Source organism: Cervus canadensis, chromosome 1 (assembly GCF_019320065.1).
Source record: "Cervus canadensis isolate Bull #8, Minnesota chromosome 1, ASM1932006v1, whole genome shotgun sequence".
NCBI lineage: Eukaryota > Metazoa > Chordata > Mammalia > Artiodactyla > Cervidae > Cervus > Cervus canadensis.
In genome coordinates this window covers 29,379,764-29,403,539 of record NC_057386.1, presented here as the reverse complement: position 1 = coordinate 29,403,539, position 23,776 = coordinate 29,379,764, and the positions used below count along the sequence as shown (strand labels likewise).

Genomic DNA, 23,776 nt, shown 5'->3' with positions numbered 1-23,776 from the left:
CTTTCACTTTAGGCAAACAGGGTAAGAGGAGAGAGCTTCTTTTTTTTTTTTTTCCTTTTAAATATTTATTTGGCCTTGCCAGGTCTTGGTTGCAGCACACAGGATCTTTCATTGCAGCATACAGGATCTTAGTTCCCCAACCAGGGAGCAAACCCCGGCCCCCTGCATTGGAAGGCGAAGTCTCAACCACTGGACCGCTCCACGGAAGCCCCTCTATATCTTTCTTAATTCCCCACAGACCCTCTTTTAGTCCAGACACATAGTAGGTACTCAACATCCTTTAGAAAGTGGACAGTTTCAGAAACGAAACTGTATGAAGCAGGTTTTTCTCAAGGGTGTTTACCTGGCTGGCAGGTGACTGCATTAGGACAGGGGTCACGTCTTTCTCCGCAGAGTGCTCAGGATGGTTTTCCTCCCCTTCTGTTGCAGGAAGATGCTGAAACTCTGCGGCGAGACAGAAGACAAGCTGGCTCAGGAGCTGATTCATTTTGAACTGCAGGTTGAGAGGGATGTGATCGAACCGCTCTTCTTGCTGGCCGAGGTCAGAAGTGGGAGCGAGACTGGACCCATGTGATTGGGATGGGCAGAGTGGTGGTCCCTGGGGTCCTTTGGCTCCAGCCTCAGGGTTGTTTCTGCCCCTCACCCTCTCTGTGACACAGTGTCTCACTGGGGAGCGTTACTACCCAACTGCAGGGGGTTCCCCAGCCTGGGAGCCCTTGGAGCTGAAGGCTGTCCCCTTTTCCCACCTGTGCCATTCTTGAGGGTGAAACTCCACGGCTGGTGGCATCACTTCATCCCCCGCAGGGTCTCCGCCCCATCTTCCTCCCTGCCCTCCACCTATCTCCAGGCTTCTGTGAAATGACAGTGGAATCTCAAATAGGACACAAATGAACCTGTCTGTGAAACAGAGACAGACTCCCTTCAGAGAGCAGACTGGTGGTTGCCAAGGGGGAGGGGATATAGGAAGGATGGATTGGGAGTTTGGGATTAGCACACAAGCTAGTGTATATAGGATGGATAAACAACAAAATCTTTCTCTATAGCACAGAGAACTAAATCCAATCTCCTGTTATAAACCATAATGGACAAGAATATTTTAAAAACTATATATATATATATATGTATGTATATATATATATGTGTAATGAATCACTTTGCTGTTCAGCCATCATTAACACAACATTGTAAATCAACTGTGCTTCAATTAAAAAAATTTAAAAAATGAACAGCAGCCCCTATTCATAAGCCCCTGTTCTTGGATATGAGGGCTCGTGTCCAAGAGACTCTGTGCAGCCCCTTCACTGTCTCTGTTAGGCAGGGCCCTTCTCTGTCTATTTTAAAGGACACTAAAGCAAACTGTCTTTTTAGAAGAAGCCTTAATGTATAGGTGACAGTTTTGCCAGCTTCAACCAAGTGAAATTTTTTCAAGTAAGAGATAAAATGGTTGGGGGATGTTATTTGCTGTGAACCCTGGCCCTCTTCGCATCCTCCCCTTTAATTGGTCCTACAAACCTCCCCGGTGCTGGAGATGTTTCCGTCTACACTGCTTGGCGACCACTAACCACCTGTGACAGCTGAGCCCTTGAAATGTGTGTAGTGCGGCCAGGTGGCGCTAGTGGTGAAGAACCCGCCTGCCAATGCAGGAGACGTAAGAGGCTCAGGCTCGCTCCCTGGGAAGGTGGGAGGATAAATTAGGAGATTGGGATAGACCTACACCCTCTACTATGTATAAAATAGACAACCAACAAAGACCTACTGTCTAGCACAAAGAGCTATACTCAATATCTTATAATAACCTATAATGGGACAAACCTATTATACAGCAAAGTGATTCAATTTTATACATATATATCTATCTTTTTTTTTCAAGTTCATCTATAATGGAGACAAACTTGAAAAAAAATATATATATAACTGAATCACTTTGCTCTACACCTGAAACATTAGAAATTCAACTATACTTCAATCTTTAAAATTTTTTTAAAAATCTATCATTGGACTTCAAATCAACTGGGTTTTCTTTGTTTGTTTCCTGTACCCACAGGTAGAAATCCCAAATATCCAAAAACAGAGGAAACACTTAGCCAAGCTGGTGCTGGACATGGACTCTTCACGAACGAGGTAGGGTGGGTTTTCTTTGCTTCCGTTTCTGCTTCTTTGAAAGAGCAGCGATCCTAGTTGGAAGGCAGTGGCTTGTGTGTGTGTGTGTATGTGTGTTCATCCACTGAGTGTTTCTTACCTCTGCTGTGAGCTGGGCGCTGGAGTACAGGGGCCTTGCTCTTAGAGAGGCTGTGGCCTGATTTGGGAGTTGGACGCTGGACAAGAGAACACACAAACACACAAGACCATTTCAGCAGCCATAAGTCCTTTCAGGAAGACACCACAGTGTAAGTTTGGAAGTGGCTCTGGAGAAACAGGCTATGGCATAAATAGTGAAACAGAGAAGAATTTTTTTTTTTTTTTTGAGAAGATGACACTAGATCTGATAAGAAAGAAGCAGCTATGCAGAGATACACTGCAAAACTGTCCATGACAATGGGAACAGCAAAGGCCCTGTGGGTGGAAATAAGGGTGACGTGTTCAGGAAGCGGAATGAAGGCGGGCGTGGTGGGGGTGGAAGGGGAAAAGGGAGAGTGGTGGGAGCAGAGATCAGAGAGGAGGTTGGGTGATGTGTAGCGTCTGTAATAAGAGGAGGTTTTCTGGGAATTCCACGGTTGTCCAGTGGTTAGGACTTGCTGCTTTCAGTGCCAGGACTCCATCCCTAGATGGGAAACTAAGATCCTGCAAGCCACGTGGCTCAGCCAGAAAAAGAGAAGAAAGAGGAGAATTTCTGAATCTGGGGACTTTCAGTCACCTTTTCCTGCTTCCTATAGTGTAGATTTCTCTTCTGTAGTCCCACACTGGGGAGTCACATGAGAAATTAGAAGATGCTTGCTCCTTGGAAGAAAAGCTATGACAAACCTAGATAGCATATTAAAAAGCAGAGACCTTATATTGCTGACAAGGTTCGACTAGTCAAAGCTATGGTTTTCCCAGTAGTCATGTACGGAGGTGAGAGTTGGATCTTAAAGAAAGCTGAGTGCTGAAGAATTGATGCTTTTGAACTGTGGTGTTGGAGAAGACTCTCGAGAGTCCCTTGGACTGCAAGGAGATCAAACCAGTCCATCCTAAAGGAAATCAACCCTGAATGTTGATTGGAAGGACTGATGCTGAAGCTCTAATACTTTGGCCACCTGATGTGAAGAGCTAATTGGAAAAGACCCTGATGCTGGGAAAGATCGAAAGCATAAGGAGAAGGGGGCAACAGAGGATGAGATGGTTGGATGGCATCACTGCCTCAATGGACATGAACTTGGGCAACCTCTAGGAGGTAGTGAGGAACAAGGAAGCCTGGCATGCTGTGGTCCATGGGGTCACAAAGAGTCGGACTGAGCCACGGAATACCACCACGAGATGATTACAGACATGCTGTTCGTTGCATTGTCAGAATGGTGGTGGACACTATGCTCCTGGGTTTGCAGAGTGATTTCCTCCTCTGAGGCCCTGGGTTTTAGCTCTGAGGTCTTTTCTCTGCTTGTGTATGGAAAACCTGAATTTTCAGCTTCTGCTATGTTAGCATCAGAGCTCGTCCTTGCCTTGCCCACTTACATTTCTTCGCTCAGCTTCCGTAAAGGAAAATTTCTTCTGGGTAACAGACGTGGTCCATCTAATGTGTCTCATGTGTTTAATGGTGACACCAGAGGTGGCTTGTAGATTTTGAAACCGTAGAGAAGTGTCATCAGGGACCCCTCTTCCAGTATTTAATGAAGTGTTTTCATGTCTCCAGCTTATCGTCTCTTGGGTATTGGGATTGGTAAGGCAGTGTATATCACCCCATCCAAATTTCTGTGTTTTTTCACCTTGAACTTAGACCCTTGACAGCCTTTCTGAAGCCAGCTTCCCCCAACTTCTTGCCTTTCCCTCTAACCCTTCACCCTGAGTCAGCATGAGGACTCTGCCAAGATAGAGCAGAGAATGAGACCTGGCTCTGTGCTCTGGAAATGCAGACATCACCAGCTGCTCTTGGAGAGCAGGTGGGTTCTCACTGCCCCCACCTCTGCCCCACCCCACTTCCACATTTGGTCAGTCTGTACTCATTAGGATCTGTTCCTTGCAGCTTCCTCCTCCTGGGCCCTCAGAAAATGGAGGATGCCAGTGGTAGAGGAGCAGAGAAGATGGGGCAGATGAAACAACACATGTCCTCTTAACGCAGCTTTCCCCTTTCCTTCCAGAACTTCTGGACTCCCTGTCACCCTGAAGTCATCATGACTTTGCCTTCTATACCCTTCTCCTGGTCTGTGAAATGTCTTACCCTTATTTCCAGCCCTTTTCTTTCCATTAGCCTTTCCTGAAGGCTTTTTTGTTTCTTTAAATATTTATGTATTTGGCTGCATCAGGTCTTAGTTGCAGCCTGCAGGATCTGTCCTTGCCTTGGCTCTTTGTTGCAGCACTCTGACATCTCTCTAGTTGCAGTGGGCGGGCTTCAATAGTTGCTGTATGCGGGCTAAGTTGCCCTGTGGCATGTAGGATCTTAGCTCCCCAACCAGGGGTGGAGCCCATATCCTCTGCATTGGAAGGTATATTCTTAACCACTGGACCACCAGAGAAGTCCCTCCTTAAACCTTGTATTCTATCTTCATCATCCCCAAATCATCAGTTCAGTTCTGTTCAGTCGCTCAGTCATGTCCGACTCTTTGTGACCCCATGGACTGCAGCACACCAGGGCTCCCTGTCTATCACCAGCTCCCAGAGCCTACTCAAACTCTTGTCCATTGCGTCGGTGATGCCATCCAACCATCTCATCCTCTGTTGTCCCCTTCTCCTCCTGCCTTCTATCTTTCCCAGCATCAGGGTCTTTTCCAATGAGTCGGTTCTTTGCATCATGTGGCCAAAGTATTGCAGTTTCAGCTTCAGCATCAGCCCTCCCAATGAATATTCAGGACTAATTTCCTTTAGGATTGACAGATTGGATCTCCTTGCAGTCCAAGGAACTCTGAAGAGTCTTCTCCAACACCACAATTCAAAAGCATCAATTCTTGGACGCTCAGCTTTCTTTAAATCATAGTGATAGCATCTTTCCCAGAGAATGGTGGGTCACCTCAGCTCTCTTAGTGGGAAGAAATGAACTTTCTCCTCTTCCAGCTTCAAAGCTCAAACTCTTCTTGGACAAGAATCCTTATTTCTCCCCTTAACAGAGCAGGACACTTGTCGAGTTTATTTATAGAGCCTTTGGCTGAGAATATCATCACTCCTTGAAATTTATGATTTTCTTAAAATATTTCAAGTTTATCAGAGTATAGATGTTCACAGTGGTGTGTTAGGTTCAGGTGTAGTGCAGAGGGATTCGGTTATGCGTGTACATAGATTCGTTCTGTTTCAGATTCTTTTCTCACATAGGTTATCACAGAATAGTGAGCAGAGTTCCCTGCAGGTCCGTGTTGGTCACCTGTCTTATATATGGTAGTGTGTGTCTGTTCATCCCAAGCTCCTGATTTATAACCCGCCCCACCTTTCCTCTTTGGTAACCCTAAGTTTGTTTTGATATCTGTTGAGTCGGTTTCTGTCTTGTACGTAAGTTCACTTGCATCCTTTTTTTTAAAAATTCAGTCAGTTTGGTCACTCAGTTGTGTCCCACTCTTTGCGACCCCATGGACAGCAGCATGCCAGGCTTCCCTGTTTTTTAAAATTAGATTCCACATATGAGTGATATCACATGATACTTGTCTTTGTCTGACTTACTTCACTTAGTATGATAGTCTCTAGGTTCCTCCATGTTGCTGCAAATGGCATTATTTCATCCCATTTTATGGCTGAGTCCCATTCCATGTATATATATGTACCGTATCTTCTTTATCCATTCGTCTGTCGATTGACATTTATGTGGCTTCCATGTCTTGGCTTTTGTGAACAGTGCGGCTGTGAACAGTGGGGTGCATGTCTCCTTCCAGATTATGGTTTTCTCTGGATATGTGCTTGGGAGTGGCGTTGCTGGATCATATGGTTGTTTTAAGTTTTTTCAGGAGCCTCCATGCTGTTCCCCATAGTGGCTGTACCAATTTACATTCCCACCCATAGTGCAGAAGGGTTCCCTTCTCTCCATACCCTCTCCAGCATCTGTTGTTCGTCGAGATTCATGATTAGTGGCACTTCTCTTAACAAATTACTACCTGTACAAAATGTTGCCTAGTTTTCCTTGATATTGTGCTATTCAGTTTCCACAAAGGGACCATTTGGTGGGTATTTATAATGTCAGAATAGATAACTTATCCATTACAAGTAAAATTCCCTATAGAGGGAGGGGAAAGGAGTATGCTTTTAAAGTACCAGGACAGAATTGCGGGGAAAAATAATGTCTTCATTTTAATATACATATATTAAATGTAATTTGGGGTTTAAAAAAAGACCAATCCAGATCTATAATACCCTAAAAATCAGTTTAGTGTTTATGGCCACTATATTTTTTATGCTTATTTATTGGTTACTTTCTTTTTTTCAGGCAGGATGAGTCAGATGGTGGTTGTAGGTCTGTCCCATAATCTACTATGGAAGTACATTCATTATCTGAGATCCAAATTACATCCATGACATACCCTATTTTATTTGGCTGTGGCTTGGAGATATTCATTAAATAGATCATTTCTGTTGGACTTCCCTGGTGGTACAGTGGATAAGAATCCCCCTGCCAATGCAGGGGACATGGGTTTGATCCTTGGTCCCAGAAGATCCCACATGCCACAGAGCAACTAAGCCCTGGTGCAACTCCTGAGCTCACGTGCTCCACCTGCTGGAGCCTGTGCTCTGCAAGAAGAGAAGCCACCACCAATGAGAAGCCTGCCGACAACGAAGAGAGGCCCCCACGTGCAGCAACTGGAGAAGGCCCACTTACCGCAATGAAGACCTAGCGCAGCCAGAACTTTAGTTAGTTAACTAATTAAAAAAAAAGAAATAATAAATACATCATTTCTGTAGGGCAAGCCATTATAAGAAAGAATTACCCAGGTGTTTCTACTAATCCTTACCTGTTAGCTTAGTTTTGTTTTTTTTTTTTGACATTTTGGAGTGGAATATTTCCTTTCTAATTTTTCCTAAATTCTTATCATGAGTAAGGAATCTTTCTCATGACACATGTGGCCATCGCTGTAGCTTCAAGCCAGCTTGATGTCCCAAAGCCTTTCAAAGTAATTCTTCCATGGGTGCACTTTTTTAAGTGACAGAAGATTCTTCATTTTGCTACTTTTTGCTAATGACAAAGAGAACTGATTTCCTCTTTTTTGGTATTGTGATACAGCTCCACTCCCTTAATCTTTTTCTTGCACATAACACAATAAGAAAGAATTGTGCAGAGAAAACACTTGGTGAGTCTATTATTGATTCTCACAATGAGGGTAAGGCTGTACTTTTTGCCTCCACGTTGGGTGAACGGTCCGGGAGCCAGATGAAGCCGGCAGGGCTCTCTGGTTTGTCCCATCCACCCCGGGGCTGCATGGTGTTTAGAGGACACTATTTAATCTGTTGCCACATTTCATCTGATGAGTACACTTGACAGTTCCCAGCTTGTCCATGAAAACATCCAGCTCCCCAAGGCCCAGGCTCCTGGTTGGGCCCCACCATCCCCATCCCCACCCCCACTGAGTCCCTGCCAGGTCCCTTACCCCCCGACTGCCCAAGACTGCAGCCGGGCATCAGCTGCCTTTGCCACCCTGATGACTCGATTATTTGCCTTAGAGCCGAGAAGCAGCTTGTATCTCGTGTCCCTGTTACAAGGAGGAAATAAATGATTGGGTGGGTGAGTTTTTAAGATAATGACCCATTTGACTTATTTTTCCCACTTGCTGGAGTCTATAGACTGTTGAGTTTACTGCCACAGTGAGAGAGGCCCCACTGCTATTCCCTGCGATAGCTACTAGCATCTTAGTGTAATTAGAACCTTCTGTCAGGGCCTGCTTTTGGTAATTCTTTGATGATAACTTAGCAACTGGAAATAGCTTTTTAAATTCATTTTTTAATTGGAGGAGCAACCAGAAATATTTGTGCTTCCCCTTGAAAGTTTCCCAAGGGGCCTCCTTAGAAGGCCAGTGTTCTCTGCCCGGAGATAAATGTTTAAGAAAATTTACATGAGGCATCAGAATGCTGGTCCAAGGCTGCTTGGCGCTTCCTGGTGGAGATTTTGACTTTCACATTTGTTTTCATCCTACCCATTTATCCTCTCTGTTAGCATCCAATGGTTGACTTTGGCCAAGTAGATGAAGGTTTCCCAACTCAATGCCTGCAGGATGGGCAGGGAACTAAAAAGCCTGGACCGTGCTTCAGAGAAAGTAGCAGTGATGTCATTCGGCCTTAGGGTTCGGGAGGCAGTAGGGAAGGTGTCGCAGATTGGAGAACACTTGCTCTGTCTGAAGGGGCCACTGTCCTCAGCCTCTCTTAGTCCTGCCATGTGGACACTGGGGCCCCCTTTCTCCTGGTCTGGTACTAGGTACCTTTCCCTGATCTCTTCTTAGCAATGAGGCTGTCATTCCCTGGGCGATACCCATAACCAGCTGTTTCCCTGCCTCCCACAGTGTCCCCAGGGTGTTCTGTTTCTCACATGCATGCATGCTCAGTCATGTCCATCTCTTTGTGACCCCATGAACTATAGCCCTCCAGACTCCTCTGTCCATGGGATTTTCCAGGCAAGAATACTGGAGTGGGTTGCCATTGCCTTCTCAAGTGATCTTCCCAACCCAGGGATTGAACCCATGTCTCCTGCATTGGCAGGTGGATTCTTTACCACTGAGTCACTTGGGAAGCCCTGTCAGGGTTGATAAGGCATCAGATTCCACACGCTACATGGAAAATGTTCTTTGCCAAAAGTTATCGTTGAGTCCAATTCACCATGCATTTTCCCTTTCTAATCCCAGAGTGTTTGCTTTCACCACCATTCTAACTTGTCACTAAAAGACACTGAAATTATGAAGCTGCACAGGGAAAAAGCTTGGAGCCTCGTGTATCAGTGGCAAAGGGGTGGGAGCCCTAAAGAGCTAAGGGTGTGTGCTTTTGACTAGTTTGTATGTGCACAAACTCCAATTTGTAAGGCTCATCAACTTAGATGTAGAATGTCTGAAAATGCTAGAAGAAAAAAACACCCACACTGTACTGAAATTCAACTTATTTTTATGCCTAATCTGACTAGAATCTAAGTTCCTCGAAGGCAGGGACCAAGGTCTATTCACACCTCTCCTCTTTTTCTCCTGTTTTCTCATCAGGTGGCAGCAGACGTCCAAGTCTTCAGGTTTGTCCAGCAGCTCACAGCCTGCGGGTGCCAAAGCCGATGCCCTCAGGGAGGAGATGGAGGAGGCTGCCAACAGAGTGGAGATCTGCAGGGTACCCCCTTTCTATGCTCCTCTCCACGGAGAAAAATGGGAGGCCCGCAGGGAGGATCCTTTTGTGTGCTGGAGGTCTATGAAAACCCTAAGAGTGAGCCTCTGGTTGAGTCTGTGTCCTCAGACCTGTCAGCTGGCATGTGGAGAGAGCCCAGGACGAACCCTGAGAGCTGGGGCTTTCAGAATTCATCGTATTTTTTTTTTTTAAATTCTTGGCCTGCTAATTTCAGCGTTCTTGACACCTCTGACTCTGGTTCTGATGCTTGTTCAGTTTCTTCAAACTGTGTTTTTGCCTTTTAGCATACCTTGTAATTTTTGTCGAAAGGTGGACATGAAGGATTGGGTAGAGGGCCCTGTGGTGCGTAGGTGTTTGGTGATGCAGTGGTCAGGTGTGGGAGCAGGGGAAGCCCCTGTAGCCCTGTGATTGGGTGTGAGTCTTGTGGGTGACCTGCGACCCTGCGCCCTGAACTTGAGTGCTTCTCTGTTGTCTTTCGTTCTGTTCCAGCCTCTCAGTTTTTGGTTTTGGTAGGACAGGATGGCTAGAGGATGCTGGAGCTGATTAATTCTTTCTCAACGTGAGGAAGGCTAGGGTCTGCTAAAAGCAAGTGTTTAGTAGGGCTCTGATATAACCCCAGCAGGTTGTTGCTTAGTTGCTAAGTCATGTCTGACTCTTCGCAACCCCGTGGACTGCAGCACACCAGGCTCCTCTGTCCTTCACTGTCTCCTGGAGTTTGCTCAGATTCATGTCCGTTGAGTTGATGGTGCCATCCAGCCATCTCATCCTTTGTGCTGACCGCTTCCCCTGTTGCCTTCAGTCTTTCCCAGCATCAGGGCCTTTTCCAATGAGTTGGCTCTTCACATCAGGTGACCAAAGTCTTGGAGCTTCCGCATCAGTCCTTCCAGTGACTATTCACAGTTGATTTCCTTTGAGGTTGACTGGTTTGATCTCCTTGCAGTCCATGGAACTCTTAAGAGTCTTCTGCAGCATCACAATTCGAAAGCATCCCAGCAGGTTCTACTGGGATAAAATAATTTATCCTTGAAGTTTCCTGGCAGTCCAGTGGTTAGGACTTGACACTTTCACTGTTATGGTCCCTTGTTCAATCCCTAGTTGGTGAAGTAAAATCCCACAAGCTGCATGGCACAGCCAGGAATAAAAGAAAAATTTTCCTAAGTTTAGGTCTTGTTAACAGTAGAATGCTCTAGTGCATTTCAAAATGGCAATCTTTTCCCTTCCCCTTGGGAAAAACGAGAGAGGACTTTTCTCTGCTGTTCACTGTAAGAACTTGGTAGTACTGCAGGAGGAAAAATTCAGCAGAAGTATAGGGGCTCCCTACACTTTATTTAAATATTAAATTTTATTGATAATGTTTATGAATAAAATATTTAATAATATTATAAATATTTTATTTAGACAAATGAAAATTTGGTTTAGAGTTTCCACTTTTATTTCTCACTTGTGTGGCTTACTTGGAATCTATATTGTTAACTTTATAAGACAGTGATGTGATTGTACCTTCAGAAAACCCCTTCATGTTCCTGAGGGCATACTCCGTTGGGCTGGCTTTACGGAGATTGTCTGCTGAGTGGTTGAAAGTGATTTGATGTGGCATCAATAGACGTGAGTTTGAGCAAGCTCTGGGGGTTGGTGATGGATAGTGGCATGCTGCAGTTCATGGGGTTGCAAAGAATCGGACATAACTGAGCAACTGCACTTAACTGAGCTGATGTGGCATTTAATCCTTCCCAAGGCTCCCTTCCTTACCTCCGTCTACCGAGTCGTTTTTTTATCACCCCACCGTTTGTCTTTCCCTGACTTGAACTATCTCCCTCACACTTGTCAGGCTGGTGATGGATGCTTCCAGACCAAGGCTGCTGGGGCCATGGCAGGCGAGGTTGAGTTCCGACAAAACCACTTACTCTAGCACCTTTGACAGGTCCAGCAGCCTCCCGGAGGCATTCATTGTAAAGGATGCTGAAGTGGAGGGGACCTGAGGTGGGTGGTCCTGGAGTCCATTTTATTCTTTGGGAAAAATACCTTGAACTTTTGGTAGCTAGTCATGTGAAATTGGTGTCTTGGTTCTATCATCTTGTGTGCAAGAACGCTTTAAGGATGTTTGCCTGTTGAGGATCCTGGAAAAGGAAACAGATTACTCCTCCCATCCCCCTGCTCACAGAGGACAGTTTGATCACCAGCTGGAGGGGCTGCTGAGGTTATCGGGGTCTGTGCAGAATGCTTGAGGTTCCGTGTATATCAGACTCTTCCTGAATCATGCAGTTGTCTGCTGTAACTCCTTCAGCATTCGGGTCAGCTTTCCTGTGCTTTTTTTCCCTTTTTATTGAGATATAGTCGACATACAATACCATGTTTGTATCTGGGGTGGTGCATGATGACTTGATATTTGCACAGATTATGAAATGATCACCATGATAAATCTAGTAACCGTCTGTCCCCATGCAAAGTTATTGCAGTATAATTGACTGTCTTCCTTGTGCTGTACGTTACATCCCCATTGCTTAATTATTAAGTAAACTGAAGGTTTAATGCCTCTTCATCCCGCTCACCTATTTTGCACATCCCCCCATCCCCTCCCCTTACTGTTTGTTCTATGAATCTATGAGTCTGTTTTTGTTTTGTGTTTTAGATTGCATGTATGAAGTCATGAGGTATTTGTCTTTCTCTGACTTATTTCACTTAGCATAATACTCTCTAGGTCCATTCATTGTTAACGCACGGCAAGATTTTATTCTTTTTTTTATGATTGAGTAGTATTCCATTGTCTATACAATACAACTTCTTGATCTGTTCATCTGTCAGTAGACACTTGGGTTGCTTCCATATCTTGGCAGTTGGAAATAGCACTGCTATAAGCGTTGGGGTGATGTTTTCCTATTTATTCCAACCTGAACGTGATAGATACTTTTTCTCTTAACTCAGCACCTCTTCTGAAGCTCTGCCTCAAAGGCTACCAAGCAGGGAGGGATGTCAGAGACCACATGACTTGTACAAACACATTTAGAGAGTGTGACATGCTCAAAGATACGGTTAGTGTGACAGAGTCTACATCCACTCGAATGGACTTCTACTGCGCTGTGCTGGGGGTGTTTCAGTGAAACTGACCACTGTCCTCCTTGAAGGGAACGTGATCCAGACATAGCATTCAGCCACTATTCTCAGCCCCTCAGGGAGCTGAGTGGTGAAGGGCTTTTCACACTGAGATTCATGTATGATACTGGCTGAGTCCAGGTTTTGTTGTTTTTTTTTTTGCCAAGTTTGGAATCAGCGGTCCGTCCCCTGCCCACCTGTCTTAACCAGCTTCCTTCGACTTGGTGTGTTCGCCTCTCTTTCCCTGTGATCAACCAGTTAGAATTGAGATGAAGGGAGCAAGGCAGTAGCATCATCAAGGGGAAGAAGCGGCAAGGGGAGGCAAGCAGAAGAGCAGTGTGTACCTGGCGGGGCTGCTGCAGATAGCAGGGCACGCCACAGAGATGCAAGGAAGCAATTTGCGTGTCATTCCCCCACATCAGCTTTCCTAACTCTCCACGTGGCCCACGTTAAAAGTGCTAGGAAAACACTGGCATAGGTGTTCTTTCTCCACTTAGTCATCCTTTAGAGCCGTGGTTGGGAGACGGAATGTCCACAGGCAAAGTTTGTAATCTGCTTAGTATTATGAAAAATGAGGTTAAACCATGGTTATGGTTCTTTCCTCTGATGTGTGGATTCCTACTCTCTATCCTTTTGTGTTTTGCCCCCACAGGACCAGCTGTCGGCTGACATGTACAGTTTTGTGGCCAAAGAAATCGACTATGCAAACTACTTTCAGACGGTAAGCATCCAGAAAGGTGAGGCTGCTTGGAGTCTGTTAGCAGGTGTCACAGTGGGGATGGGAAGGAACGTGGGCCTTGAATCAAGGATCCCTCAGTTGAGCATGTCCTGAGAACAGGTGGGGCTTTGACTGTCCGACCTGTGAATAAATCCTGCCGTCTAGTCCCCTTTGTGTGGATTTCTCCAAAACCCTGAGAATAAAGTTCAGCCTCACCCATGAAGATGTTTGTACCTCTGTGATCGATGGCAGTGGTTCTCAACCAGAGGTGATTCTGTCATCTCCCAGCAGATGATTGGCTGAGTCTGGAGACATTTGAGGGGGGCTTCCCAGGTGGCACTAGCAGTAAAGACCCCACCTGCCACTGCAGGAGACTTAAGAGACACCAGATCGATCCCTGGGTCGGGAAGATGCCCTGGAGAAGGGCACGGCAACCCACCCCAATACTCTTGCCTGGAGAATTCCATGGACAGAGGAGCCTGGAAGGCCCAGTCCGTAGGGTCTCAAAGTGTCGGACATAACTGAAGTCGCTTAGCAGAGATGTTTTTGGCCGTCACTATCAGGGGCAGGTGCTACAGGCATTCAGAGGATGGAGGTCAGGTTTGTTGCTAAACATCCCGCAGTGCACAGGACGCCAGCTCCCACGACAGAGGGTGATCCATCCCCAGATGTCAGCAGGGTCAGGGTTGCAAAACCTGAGACTGTCATCAGGAAGCAACTCGGGAAGAAGAAGCTAGCTGCACCCCAGCATCTGTTGGTTATTAATGGAGATTTTTTTTGTCCCAGATGATGACAAGTTGGTAAATGAGGGTTGATGCCTGTTTACTGCCTCTCCTCTATGGGAGCAGATTTACAGAGTAGAGACACAGGATCTGAGTCATCGATACTTGAATCATGTGGCCCAAATAATTAGGACCCTGAAATGAAAAATAACGTTGGGAATAAAACTCAAAGTTTCTCTTTAGGGTCAAGGAAGTGATACAAAGACAGGGAAAGAAGATGAAGAGAGAAGAGGAATCCTGAGAAGCTGGATGCTTTGATAAGCGTGGGGCAGAACTGGGGGTAGTCAGTGCTCCCCCACATGCTCAGCATCAATGGCCAAGAAGTCCAGGGTTTCTCCCCCACTGAGAGAGAGCTGATACATATTCCTTCCAACTTGAAATGTTTACTTTAAAATAGTAGGACTCTTTTCAAGTCTATTCTTTCAAGTCTAAAATACCATCGGTTTTATTTGTGAAGATAATATTTCATTTTAAAATATCTAAAACAAATGATTGTTGGCATTCCAAGCATTATTGGACTGCCTAGTTGTCTTTGGGTACCACTTATTTCAACACTATGACTTAAAAAAAGAAAAAATTCCCTTTTAGTTTTCCTTGGGGATAATAGCTACTCATCACACCAGACTTTTGAGCAAAGTGCCTCTCTCTCTCTCCTTTTTCCTCCTACATACCCAATTTTCTTTCCTTATTTTTTGGAACAGGGAGAAATTTAGAAAATAAATGAAGTGCCAGTTATTCACTGCTTTTCCTCTGCTGTTTTTACCATTTCAGCAGCTTTTGCAGTAGTGGGAGGGGCAGAATAGAGCATCTTGAAGGACTTTGTCCTTTGAATCACATCACGATAAAGCAGTTTTGCCTCCCAAGGTGGAAGAGGATTGTGGATCGAGCACATGTTTTCCCACCAGTTGTATCTTGAACTCTTTTGGAGGGGGTGGGGATCAAGATACATTGAGGCTCATGGCATTGGGTGCCCTCTCATGGACACCTGGATTTCTGAATGTGTTCTCTGTTTATAGCCTTTTCATGGTTGCACCCCTTCAGTGCCTTTTGCTGTGAGAAATGGGGGCAGGGTGCTCCCCAGCTGGGGTGGCAGTGAAGGCAGGCCCAACTCTGGAGAGTCCCCGTCACCTCCTCCCCGAGTCTCCCACCTCCAAAACTTCCCTTTATGGTCACCCCTCTGCTGCAGAGGCTGAGGGGACGAATGCCCGTCATTGCAGATGGGTGGAGGAGGGGGCAGGGCACCGCAGTGGTGTGGCAGCCCATGCCCTCCATCCTCCGGCAAAGGCTGACGCTTCTCCTCATGTCCCCTCAGCTCATCGAAGTGCAGGCCGAGTACCACAGGAAGTCCCTGACACTCCTGCAGGCCGTGTTGCCTCAGATAAAAGCACAACAGGGTGAGTGCCAGGCTTGCCTGGGGCAGGGAGGGCGGGGAGCCTGCCGTCCACGGCCCTATGCTTGGTTCACCTGCTCCTCCCCGGCAGGGCTGCCTTCACGTGAGCCCTGGGCCTCTGCCTGCAGGCACTTTGACCAGTGGCAGGAAAGCAGAGCACATACACACACACACACACTACCCCAGCGAGGGTGTGCATGGGCGTGTGTGGAGGTGCGTGTGTAACAGGAAGCCCAGCAGCTCTGCTTACAGCGGGCTGGCTTCCACCGCCTCCCCCAGTTCCTCCCCGTCATCCCCCGAAACTGCAGGAATGGAGATGCTGCAGTTGGACAGTGCTTCCATGGACATTGTCGGACGGGGCTTCCATGTCCACTGCTCCGTGTCCCTGGGACACTTAGGAGAAGCAGTGTGACCGGAGGAAAGGAAGGTTCCCGCGGGGGTGACCTGCGCTGACCCCTCTCTTGCTCCACCCGAATCCCCCCCCGCCCCCCCCCAGAGGCCTGGGTGGAGAAGCCTTCCTTTGGGAAGCCCCTGGAGGAGCACCTGTCAATCAGCGGCCGGGAGATCGCCTTCCCCATCGAGGCGTGCGTGACGATGCTGCTGGAATGCGGGATGCAGGAGGAGGTGCGTCTGGGTGCAGCCGAGCTCCGCCGCGAGCGGGTCTCCTCGCCCGCGAGATGGAGCCTCTGGGGTCTCTCCTCCTCTGTTACCATCCTCACCCGGCCCCACAAACCCAAGCCTGGGAAGACGCAGTACAAGCCCCCTGTCCTCAAACTGGTCCTGCTTCTCCCATGAGCCTTCCCTCTCCAGGGACAGTGGAGGATTGTGGGACATGATACCCTGCCCTGAGGACCTTATAGCCCCGCTCCGGCCCTCCTGTCTGCATATGTAATGAGATTGGGGCTTTCTCCTCTTCCTCCTCCTCCACCCCACTCTCCACCTCCTCTCTCCTTAATTTAAAACATAGACCTTTTAACCTTTAGATCATAACTTTTTTTATAGACATCCTGAAAATTGATACAGACATTAGAAAGCACTCCTTATAAGCCACATATTAAAAAACAATCCTATGAGACATTGGCAACCATTGTTTTTATTGCTGTGTCAGTGGGCTCATGGGAGGTAGACCTCATCTTTAGTTTCTTATGCAGGCAGTTTAAAAATCATGACTCTACTTTCCTGTGATCTGATCAACCAATCAATATTTATCAGTGGTATTTTATTACTAAGCAAAGTATAAGAGAGTGAGCTGTTTTAAAAAGTATAAAAGGGGGCTTATGAGCTTATGGAGCAGATAAGTGTAGTGTCTGTCAAATAAGCCTGATTTATTCAAAACAGGTTTTTTTTACCCCGTTTTAAATGCCAGGCATTTTCATGTATAATTCCAATGAAAAGATGAGGTCTTTTTAGTCCCTGAGGGAAAGTTTCATGGAGGAAGGTGAATGGGGCCTTTTCTTTACCCATTTTTTAAAAACTTTCTATTTTGTATTGGGGTATAGCCAATTAACAATGCTGTGATAGATTCAGACAAACAGCAAGGAGACTCAACCATACATACAAATGTATCCATTCTCCCCCAAACCCGCTCACATTCAGGCTGCCACATAACACTGAGTTGAGTTCCATGTGCCATACAGTAGGTCCTTGTTGATTATCCAGTTTAAATATAGCAATGTGTACATGTCCATCCCAACTCCCTAACTATCCCTTCCTCCTGTCCTTCCCCCAGCAACCATCAGTTCAGTAAGTTTGTCCTCTAAGTCTGTGAATCTGTTTCTGTTTCTCTTTTGTAAGTAAGCTCATTTGTATCATTTCTTTTTAGATTCCACATATGAGGGATGTCATACAATATTTCTCCTTATGTCTGTCTTCACTTAGTATGATAATCTCTCAGTCCATCCATGTTGCTGCAAATGGCAAAATTTTCATTCATTTTTATGGCTGAGTACTATTCCATTTTATAGACCTGCCGTATCTTTTTTAATCCATTCATCTGCCGATGGACACGTAGGTTGCTTCAATGTCCTGGTAATTGCAAATAATGCTGTTGTGGACACAGGGGTGCATGTATCTTTTCAAATTAGTGTTTTTGTTTTTCCAAAATATATCTTAAATACACAGAACAGGATGTCAAAGTGCCCAGGGCTCATTTAATCAAGTACATACTGAAGCAGAACGCCGGGTCACCCTGTACGAGGTGCCGAGGCCACAGCCAGGGATGAGGCCCTGGTCCTGCTGCCCCAGTGTTGACACATGGTGATGGGAAGGAGGCCCCTGGGAGATGGTGGACGAAAGGGCTGGGGAGACTGCCTGCCGCCGGTCTTGCTGTGGTGCCCTCAAGGTGCAGGCTGTCTGGTGACCCCTGTCCTGTCGGCAGGGCCTCTTCCGAGTAGCCCCATCTGCCTCCAAGCTGAAGAAGCTCAAGGCAGCCCTGGATTGCTGTGTGGTGGATGTACAGGAGTGCTCGGCGGACCCCCACGCCATCGCAGGTGGGCCCTGCTGCTGGAGGAGCTCCAGGGGAAGGGGTGGGCATGGAATACGTACAGCCACTGTCGGGGACACTCGGCCCCTGGCTCCCCGCCATGCTCCGGGCATGTCCGCTCAAGACCCCACCTTAGGCCTGGTTGCTGTGCCCTTGAAGGAAGGCCTCCCCATCCCCAAGGTGCCAGGGGAGGGGGTGATGGTGGTAACACGAAAGGGGAGGCCCTCACGGCCACGCCAGAGCCTTGGATCCAGGCATGTGGCAGCCACCATGTGACCTGGTCACGAGGGTTGGGAAACCTTTCCCAAACCTGGCCCCCCTGGTGACACTGGCTGGTAGCAGGTGTCTGCCGCATCCCGGCAGCTCACGGCCCATACGGTGTTCACGTCCAGGAGCTCTCAAGTCTTACCTCCGGGAGCTGCCAGAACCTCTGATGACCTTTGAACTCTATGACGAGTGGATTCAGGCTTCCAAGTGAGTACGCTGGGTCTCCACGTGTCCTGTGGGTGCGGTTTATGTGGAGCCTTGATTGAAACTGTGCGAGTGTGCCACGTGGGATCCGGCAAGTCTGCATCTTGGTGTGTGTCGTAGGGAGAGGCTTGTACGTGTGCCCGGAGAGCCAGGTCCCCTGGTGTGGGTCGCAGGCTGGAGCCACAGAGTGGCCCAGAGCCCCAGCTGGGCCTTCGAGAGGACTCAGGGAGGCCCCGGGCTCCCATCACCTCTCAGACCCCTCTTCACGCTGCCCATTCCCTGCCATGTGACAGGTTTTGGTTTCCCAAAACCTCTGCCTCCTAGGCTCCTTCTGACTCTTTGGGTCCCACCCTGAAGGTCACCTCAGAGAGGCGTCCTTCCTGACAACTGGTGCCCAGCAGCTGGTAGTTAGAGTCTGCCCTATCCCCCGGGTTCTCTGCAGGGACTGATCAAATTCAAGGCTGTGTTTGTGTAGCTGGTTGGATTGTGAGCTGATGGGGGGCAGGGAGGGATGACCGTCTCTTCTGACTGCCTCCCACTCCCTAACCCCTGTGACACTGCCTGATACGCCAAAGACCCTCAGGATGTGGGTGTTGATTTTATTTTATTTTTGCCTGTTTTTTGTTTTGTTTTGTTTTGTTTTTTGCCATGCTTGGCATGTGGCATCTTAGTTCCCTGAAAAGGGATCAAACTGTGCCCCCTGTATTGAGAGCGTGTAGTCTTAACCACTGGACTACAAAGAAAGTCCCATATGGATGTTGATTTTTCATTGAAGGAAAGACCTTGGCAGCATCTGCCTTTTGACCTTAGAGAGGATTGATGAGCAGAAAAGGGAGTTTTTCTCGGCTTGGTCAGGATGGAAGCAGGGACTTCTGGGGGCCCCCTCGATGGCCGTCCCCTACCTTGGGTTGTGAGTCAGAGGGTCAGAGCTGAGCCTCCTGGCGGGGGGGAGGGAGGTTGTTTACTTTTCAGTTTTTCTTGTTAAAAGGTTCTTTCAGCATAAGGCCTTCCTAACCCTGTAAACCCTGATGGAGGTTTTCGTAAAAATGTATATTTAAAAATGTAGTCCTAACAACAGCAAATACATATATAGACCTTTCAGTAATCTCTTTTAATCCTTAGAAGACCTATCAGTAGAGAAACCCTTCGAGCAAGTCTCTCTGTAGAATGTAGAATCCTTTGGTTGTGGAAACTATCCACCTCTGAGTTGTGTCTTCAAGGGTCAGATATCCTTATGTCTATATGAGTTCATGTCGTTTACTTGTTCAGAAGGTGTTTATTGAGCGTCTGTTACATTCCACATGCCGAGAAGCTTAATGTGCATTAAACTATCTGTGGGCCTGGGCACCACGCCGTGGTGGCGTGAAGGGGAGCTGACCTGTTTCTGGTGTCCTGTGCCAGAACCAACCTCCCGATGACATCACAGCCCCACCCACTCAGGTGCAGGTGTCTGCCCTCCGTCCTCACCTGCTGCCCCAGTTCACACTGACCTGGGCCATGTGATGTGTGCAGGGGAAGTACTGTTAAAACAGCACAGCCAAGACTGAAAGATTATTGAGGGGGAAATAATAAAAACCGAAGATATGAATGAAAATAGTTTACTGATATGGTCACTGACAACGGCTGGTTCCTTTTCTCAAATATTTCGATGGCTGGTGAGTCTGAGTACTGGTAAGACTTCATTGGTCCGTACTCAACCAGTTGCTTTTCCTGTTAATTTTCCAGCATCCAGGACCAGGACAAGAGGCTCCAGGCGCTGTGGAACGCATGTGAGAAGTTGCCCAAAGCCAATCACAACAACATCCGGTGAGTGGACACTGGAGACGCTGGGTCAAGGTTATTTAAGCCTCAGACACACGTTTCCTGGCCAAAAGGCATGGTCACTGGCAAGCTTGGGGTTACACAGTGTCCAAACCATATTTAACAAGCAGGCTCTCTTTTCAACTTCAAGCCATCCTGGGAGGTTGTGAATTACCATCCTGAAGATGAGGAAACAGACTGAATGGGGCTGTGGGATGTTGCGGGCTACCTGACCAGCTGCTGGCTGACGCAGTTCTTTGGTTTGCAAGGAGCAAGGGTGAATGCAGGTTGCTTTCAGATACCAGGGTTTATTGTAAAGACAGGTGCCTGTGGATCCCAGGGGCCATGCTGACCAGATCCTGAGCTGGACTTGGCAGTTGTGTCCTGGAGCCAGGCTTCAGGAAGAAGAGGCTGGGAGAATGTTCTCTGGCTTCCACTTGTCACCAGCAATTTTCCATGTGTCTGTCTCTTACTTTTCTCACCCTCACCCAGGTTTCACTTCCCACTGCTCTGCGCATCTTTTCCCTCCCAGGCTTATGCTCTTTTCCACTTTCTGCTTCCTCATCACTTTGCACCAGCATCGCTCCTGGCCCTCCCCCCGTCCTTGGAGCTTCCTTAGATGCATATTTTCAGCTGCAGCTCCTACTGCCATCTGCCTGATTATTTCTGTTTTCCTGTTAAAAATCCCAGGAGTGACTTCTCATGGCGGGTCCTGAGACAAACATAGGATTTCTGTATGACCCAGCAATTCCACTTCTGGGTGTATTTCCAAAAGATTGGAAAGTAGGGACTTGATTTTGTACACCTACATTCATGCCAGCGCTATTCACAATAACCAAGAGGTGGAAACAGCCCACATGTCCAGCAATGGATAAATATAGGTGAACAAAAAGTACATACAATGCAGTATTCAGCCTCAAATAGAAGAGACATTCTCATTCTTGCTACAATATGGGTGAACGTTGAAGGCTATATGGTAAATGAAAGAAGCCAAACACAAAAGGGGAGATTCTGAACAGTTCCACTCAAAAGCAGTACATTCAGTGGTCAATTCATAAAGATATAAAGTAGAATGGTGGTTGCCAGAGTGTAGAATGGTGGCTAAGGTAACCGGGGAGGGGTCAGGAGCAGGAGGTGGACTGTGATTTCATGGGTGTCAAGCTTTAGTTTGGGGTAATGAAAAATTCTGGGGATGGATGGTGGTGATGGTTGCATCACAATGGAAAGTAATGCTAATGAACTGCACACTGTAAAATGCTTAAAGTGTTAAATATATACAAAATTGAAAGAAAGCATCCCACGAGCAAGAATCAGATCAAGAGCAAGAATGATTCTTGAAGTGATGCTGGGCCACTGGCCAGTCCGTGGATTGACCATGCTCGGCTCAGGCCCCATACCTGGTCAAGGCATGTGTGGCCTCTTGGAGGGTGTGATGCAGCCGGATGTGGGTGGAGGTGGCCCATCAGCGGCTTAGGGTCTTTGTGCTCTGTGGGCAGCAGTCGCTGAAGGAGCCGCTTCGCTGTGGTCCAGGCAGCCTGGGGCTGGACCCACTGTCTATATAACCAAGAGCCCGGGAAGAGATGGACTTTGGGGTCTGGGGCCTGTGCGGGACCAGGCAGGTTTGGTATAGTTTGGGAAAGCTCTCTTTATGCTTCATTTGTGCACAGCTACTCACTCACTGATTTGTTTTTTTAAATAATAGCTTTATTGACATAACAATTCATATGCCATTGTCCCCTTTTAAAAGTGTGCAATTAAATGGGTTTTTGTAAATCTGCAGAGTTGTGCAGCTATGACCACTGTGTAATTTGAAAACATTTTCATCACCCCCACAAAGAAATGCTGTTCCCATCAACAGTAACTCCCCATTTCTGCTTACCCAGCACCTGGCAAACTCTCATCTATGTTCTGTCTCTGTCGATTTGCCTGCGCCGGGCCTTTCATACAGATGGAGTCATTCACCTTGGGGTCTCTGTGTCTGGCTTTTCTCCATTGGCATCAAGTTTCCGAGGTTCATCCATGCAGTAGCATGTGTCAGTATTTCAGCCCTGTTCAGGGCTGAGTAGTACTCCACTGTATGGATGGGACTGCGTTTTATTCATCTGTTCGTCCCTTAATGGATATTTGGGTGGTCTCTCCTTTTCAGCTATGATGACTAATGCTGCTGGGAACATTTGCGTCCACATTTTTGTGTGGACGTATTTCTCTAGGAGTGGAATTGCTGGGCCACATGCTAAGTCTAGGTCTAACGTTTTCTTCACTGGCTCTCATAGCCCCACTGAGACACTGCTCCTAGCATGAAAATGTCCCCACTAGTGACAGCTACACACTACTTCTCACCTCTACACACAGGGAAGATAGGAGGTGACAGAGGTTTGAAAAGAAGGAGGGAATTTCTGGCATCATGCCCTGAGTCAAAGGAAGGATGGAGAATTTTATTCTGGCCACAGTTTGTTGAAGCAGACATTTACAGCTAGCCCAGGACACAGCCCAGGAAGAGCTCTGTCTGTTTTTGGAGCATTCTTGTGTCGTGACATGTGACACATCTTGATTATATTGTAGGATGTATGAGTCTTCTTGTCAGTAAAAGATGATTCCAGCTGGTGTTAGGGGACCATGGCTGGTATCGAGCCCTCATTAAACCTGGTCCTTCTCACATCCTTTCAGATACTTGATCAAGTTTTTATCCAAGCTCTCAGAATACCAAGATGTCAACAAGATGACACCCAGTAACATGGCCATTGTATTAGGACCCAACCTGCTATGGCCACAAGCTGAAGGGTGAGTCCAGGGAGGAAGGGGTGTGTGGGTCACACTGGGGGCTGTGGGGGCCTGGGTGGGATGGCCAGATAACAACTAGCCTTATTTATGTGTCAGGTCATATGCCTGTCTTGAGCTGGTCCTTCTTTAGACTCAGGAGGAGGCCCAGAATTCTTCAGATCTTTCCTGTTGATAGTCTCAGAGCCAGGCCTATAGCCAGGGTCTTTTCTGAGCTCATCTGGGTCAGCACCAGGTCTGGCAAGCTCTTCCAGGCCCCTGGGCCCTCTGTGGAAAGCACATCCCAGCACTGGGATACAGAAGGACAGAGTGCTGTCTTGACAGAGAGAACAGAGCTGGGAAAGGATGAGTCTGGCAGTTGTGAGAATCAGTCCTCAGACTTGGTGATTTTGTGTGTGTTACTCACTCGTCTCCTATAGGGAGGACTTCTGGGGGATGTCTCCATTCTGTAGACATGGGGAGAGGTTCAGAAAGGTGAAGTGCCCTCCCCAAGAGGACACATGCTCTCAGAACCAAGTGTGCAGGCTTATGGTCCAGGGCCCCCTCCCTGCCTCGGCTGCTCACCCCGCCTGCCCTCCTCTGCCCTGTGCCCTCAGGAACATCACGGAGATGATGACCACAGTCTCGCTGCAGATCGTCGGGATCATCGAGCCCATCATCCAGCACGCAGACTGGTTCTTCCCCGGGGGTACGTGGCAGCATCTGATGTGGGAGTAGGCTTCTGTGGGAAATGGGAGGTTACTGTGAGTTCTGAATCTTTGAAATCGAGTACCACTGGCCAAAGGGGTGTGTGTGTGTGTGTGTGTGTGTGTGTGTGTGTGTGTGTGTGTGTGTGTATGGTTTTGTTTTTA

The 23,776-nt window shown here is 47.4% G+C and overlaps 1 protein-coding gene across 6 annotated transcripts in view; it reads left to right on the top strand.

The window, feature by feature from the left end:
• The window catches only part of ARHGAP44 (Rho GTPase activating protein 44), a 119,716-nt gene that overhangs the window by 80,324 nt on the left and 15,616 nt on the right, over positions 1 to 23,776 (top strand). For 4 of the 6 annotated variants that reach the window (XM_043473750.1, XM_043473759.1, XM_043473745.1 and 1 more), the window contains exons 5-16: positions 430 to 541; positions 2,045 to 2,121; positions 6,536 to 6,562; positions 9,282 to 9,399; positions 13,157 to 13,225; positions 15,317 to 15,398; positions 15,891 to 16,018; positions 17,772 to 17,883; positions 18,269 to 18,350; positions 20,073 to 20,153; positions 22,815 to 22,928; positions 23,522 to 23,613. In XM_043473750.1, the coding sequence (XP_043329685.1) occupies positions 430 to 541; positions 2,045 to 2,121; positions 6,536 to 6,562; positions 9,282 to 9,399; positions 13,157 to 13,225; positions 15,317 to 15,398; positions 15,891 to 16,018; positions 17,772 to 17,883; positions 18,269 to 18,350; positions 20,073 to 20,153; positions 22,815 to 22,928; positions 23,522 to 23,613 (1,094 nt within the window). The remainder of the gene's footprint in view (positions 1 to 429; positions 542 to 2,044; positions 2,122 to 6,535; positions 6,563 to 9,281; positions 9,400 to 13,156; positions 13,226 to 15,316; positions 15,399 to 15,890; positions 16,019 to 17,771; positions 17,884 to 18,268; positions 18,351 to 20,072; positions 20,154 to 22,814; positions 22,929 to 23,521; positions 23,614 to 23,776) is intronic. The other 2 variants (XM_043473777.1, XM_043473769.1) reach the window with 1 other exon arrangement.